Source organism: Tamandua tetradactyla, chromosome 8, assembly GCF_023851605.1.
Source record: "Tamandua tetradactyla isolate mTamTet1 chromosome 8, mTamTet1.pri, whole genome shotgun sequence".
In the NCBI taxonomy this organism is placed as follows: Eukaryota; Metazoa; Chordata; class Mammalia; order Pilosa; family Myrmecophagidae; genus Tamandua; species Tamandua tetradactyla.
In genome coordinates, this window is record NC_135334.1 from 75833394 (window position 1) to 75837562 (window position 4169).

General features: G+C 36.4%; 1 protein-coding gene across 1 annotated transcript; it reads right to left on the reverse strand.

Annotated features, from left to right (window-relative positions):
* Positions 1 to 2058: 2058 nt before the first annotated feature.
* Positions 2059 to 3021, reverse strand: LOC143645144 (olfactory receptor OR51C1-like). Its single transcript, XM_077114724.1, has one exon. The coding sequence runs from the start codon at positions 3019 to 3021 to the stop codon at positions 2059 to 2061; it is 963 nt and encodes a 320-aa protein (XP_076970839.1).
* Between the last annotated feature and the right edge of the window lie 1148 nt (positions 3022 to 4169).

Below are 4169 nucleotides of genomic sequence, written 5' to 3' on the forward strand. Positions count from 1 at the left end.
TATTAATACTGGTATAATTAAAATTCAATTCAAAACCTTAAAAATATTCTCTCTGTAGTATGGAAAATGGAAGGAGAGGCAGGGCCAAAACTGGAGCTCTAATGATATATAAGGAAACTGTTATAGTGATTTGGTATAAAGTTTTTGTGTCCTAAACCAAATTTCTGAAAGAATGAAGAAATATTTTGGTGTTAGAATAGAGAAGAAATTCACATGCACTGATGTGGGAGCAAACAGAGAAGGAGCAGCAGAGGGTGATACATCAGTTTCTGTCCTTGGCATCAGAACAAGGACAGAAAAAATTATCTATACATCTGCCTGTCAGGAAACTTGCTATTATAATCACATACATATGTGTGTGTGTGTTTGGGTGTGTGTGTGTGTATTTATACATATGTAATTTTTATTATACTTAGTTCCACATTCATATTCACACCAGGTCTTGAGTCTTATGTTAAACTTGAAAAGTTCCAGAGATCATGATCTCAGGTTTCAAAACAACCCTTTAGTTGTGTAGTTTGAGAAGTCAGAACTATGACCAATTGTTAGATAATATAGGCAGAAAATATTTGGGGTCCGTATAAGGGCAATTTCTTATGTTAAGTATGCCTAATAGTAGAATTGACTAAGTTATCCATGAAATTGTTCAGATGAACTGTTTGGTAGTCTGTTGTGTTCAGTTTGATTCATCAACTGTCTTTAAGTAACTGCTATGTGAAAATCATTCTGCTAGGAATTGTAGAGGATTCAAAAAAAATTAAGATATTTTTGTCTTTAGGAAATTTACAATCTTGTGGAAGCTATAATGATTTTTATATATTATGTAAGTGATATAGGCAAAGCATTATGAAAGGCAAATTATGAGGAGAGATCAAATTACATTTGAGCAATAATAAAAAATTTAATGAAGATGATAGCTGAAGATAAGCCTTAATATATAGGTAGAATTTCCAGGTAGAGAAGTGGATGACTGTAAAGCCCAGCATTAGAAAAGTTGCATATGTTGAAGGAGAAGTTAGCATGCTGGCTTTCTTAGACTGCAGAATGTGTGATGTAAAACAAAAGTGATTAAACTTTGATGGAAAGTTGAAACCAAATCCTGGGGGATTTTGTTTACATGGTGTTTCATTTACATGGTGTATGAAAAATAAACATGGAAGGATGGAAGGGATGCTTGTTTGTTTTTAAATTTTATAAATTTGGACATTTGAAAAATTAATTCAAAATTGTGGCTTTAAGCTGAAACAGTATAGAGAGAGGTGGTCATTTAGTCAGTTAATGGAGTAGAGTGGCTGAGAAGGAGTGAGAATCTGTACTAATGTTTGGGGTTGTTTCAGTGTGCTAAAGCTTCTGGAATGCAATATACCAAAAATGGATTTACATTTACAAAGGGGATTTACTAGGTTACAAATTTAGAACCCTAAGGCCTTGCCAATGTCCCAATTAAGGCATGAACAGGATGATACTTGGACTCTGCAGGAAGGCTGCCAGCATCTGGGACACCTCTGTCAAATGGGAAGGCATTCTGCTGGTCCTTGCTCCAGTTTCTCTTGCTTTCAGTTTCTGATTCCAGTGGCTGTCTCTTTGTGTTCTGTGCGCCTTCTCTTAGTGTCTCCAGGACAAATTCTGGATTCTGAATCTCAGCTTCCCTGGGCTTTCTCCAGGTTCTGGCTTTTTTAGTCTCTGTTTGACCCTTGCTTAGCATCTCCAAGGGCATTTCTTTCTCCAAGCATCTGTGCTTTTTCCAAAATATCTCCCTCTTAAAGGACTCCTGTAAGTAGATTAAGACCTACCTTGAATGAGTTGGGTCACATCTCCATGGATACAACCTAGTCAAAAGTTCCCACCCTAAAACGGGTCTGCCTCCACATGATTGGATTAAAAGAACTTAAGGTTTTCCTGGGGTATATAACAGATTCAAATGAGGACAGTGGTAAAAAGTCAAGGATTGTCTTAGAAAGGAAAATTGCATCGTGGAGATGTTTAAATTGGAAAATCTAGTTCCACTCAATTCTAGTATTACATGGGTTCATAATTCCAATGTACAATAAATTTTCACTATCTTTGAAAAAGTTGTTGAATACAAGGGCCCTTGGGACATACAAGTTTAAGCAATGCTTTTTGAATCTTTTTTGTTTTCACACTGTAAATGATAGGATTCATCACAGGGGGAATGAGTAAGTAGATATTAGCAATCAGAGTTGGCACATAGGGTGGAGCATGTTTTCCAAATCTGTGAACAAAAGACAGGCTGATCAAAGGGATGTAGAATATAGCCACAGCAGTGACATGAGAAATGCAGGTGCTGAAGGCCTTTTTCCTCTCCTCTGAGGATGCAATGCTGAGAACTGAGTGAATGATCAGAATATAGGAGAGCATGATAAAGATGGAATCGACACCAGCAGTAGAGATAATTGCAGTTAGTCCAAACACACTATTGATCTTTGTGTCTGAACACGAGAGCTTCATCACATCAGGGTGGAAGCAGTATGAGTGGTGGAGCAGATGGCTGTGACAGAAGGACAGACACTTAAGAAGCAGGACTAGTGGTGTCAGAATCACAGTCCCCCTGATAATGACTGCCATACCAATTTGTGCGATCCTGACATGAGTTAGGATGGTAGAATACCTCAAGGGGTTAGAAATAGCCACAAAACGGTCAAAGGCCATGGCTAACAGCACTGAAGATTCCATGAAAGTGAAGAGATGAATAAAGAACATCTGTGATAAGCAAGCATTGAAACTGATCTCCTGGGCATTGAGCCAGAATATTCTCAGCACTGTCACCATTGTGGAGATGCATAAGCCTATGTCAGTGGTGGATAACATGGAGAGGAAGTAGTACATGGGTTCATGGAGGCTTGCTTCGGTGAAGACTACAAAGAGGATCAGGGTATTTCCAGAGAGGGCAGTTAGATAGAGGCAGCTGAAAGGAATGGAGATCCAGGCATGGGCCCATTCAAGTCCAGGAACCCCCGTCAGGAGGAAAGTAGGGGAAGTGGAGTTTTGGAAGACTGGCATTATGGTTTGCAGAAGCAGAATTCTCTTATAATATCTTGACTTTCTAAAATTAGAATATATAAATTATTTTGATTAAAGTTTAATATACAATAAGTGCACAAAATTTAAGAGACTGTTCAATGAAAATTTATATCTACATGTAACCACATCCAAGATTAATCAATAGAACATTACTAGCAATCCAGAATGCTCCTAATGCCCCAGCCTTGCCCATTGGCATTTATTCTTTTATTATTAACCATTATTAAATTACTATGTTAATATTAATTCAATTAATATTAAATTAAATATTAATAAATATCAATTAATTAAATATTAATATTAAATTAATATGTTAATAAATTAACATTTATTAACCATTATTCTGACTTCTATTACAATGATTTTATTTTACCTGTTCTTGATCTGGCTACTTTCACTCAATACGTGTCTATGATATTCATTCATGAAGTATAATTTTCAATTTTTGTTTAATTTAAATTAAACTCATTCATGATTAGGACTTGGCCTAAGAAAATAATTGACTAACTTTGTCTTGGAATTTCAGAATTATTATATTAGGGGTTAAGACTTAAAACAAACTTCCATTGTACAGTAATTTCAGCTAGCTCCCCTGAAACAGTCTCTCCTAAACTTGTATTTAACTATGAACACAAAGGAAAAAGGGAAAAGACCCAGGAAACACTAATGCTAAAACTGATCCATTTATCACATTAGGAATTTATGAGGGTAATTAATTACCCCTAAATAAGAGAAATGGAGATTTATTTAATTAAAAGCACTTAATTCCTTTTCCACAGTCTGCAGTCAGAAATCCAGTCTCTGCCAACGTTGAAAGTGGGCAGCATCATCTCTCTCTCCTATAGGATGCCAATCTACAAGGTGACCCAGGACATTCTCCTTTTCCTAAGTATCTCATGTCAAGAAGCTCAGCAACAGATGATGGCCCAAGGAGTGGAATTGGTAGAGAGTCATTGAATATTGAAGTGAATATTCACCCAAGCAAAACTTTATCAGCAGTAAAGGAAACAGAAAAAATCTGCTAGCAGCACATTTTGGGAACAAAGGTTTTTAGTTTTCTCTAGCACTTCAGGTGTCAGAGAACTAGATAATGTTGTTAGGCATGTTTGTTATCTGAGTGGAACTGT

Coding starts and splice junctions, on each gene's coding strand:
- LOC143645144 (XM_077114724.1), bottom strand. CDS start 3,021: ATGCCAGTCTTCCAAAACTCCACTTCCCCTACTTTCCTCCTGACGGGG.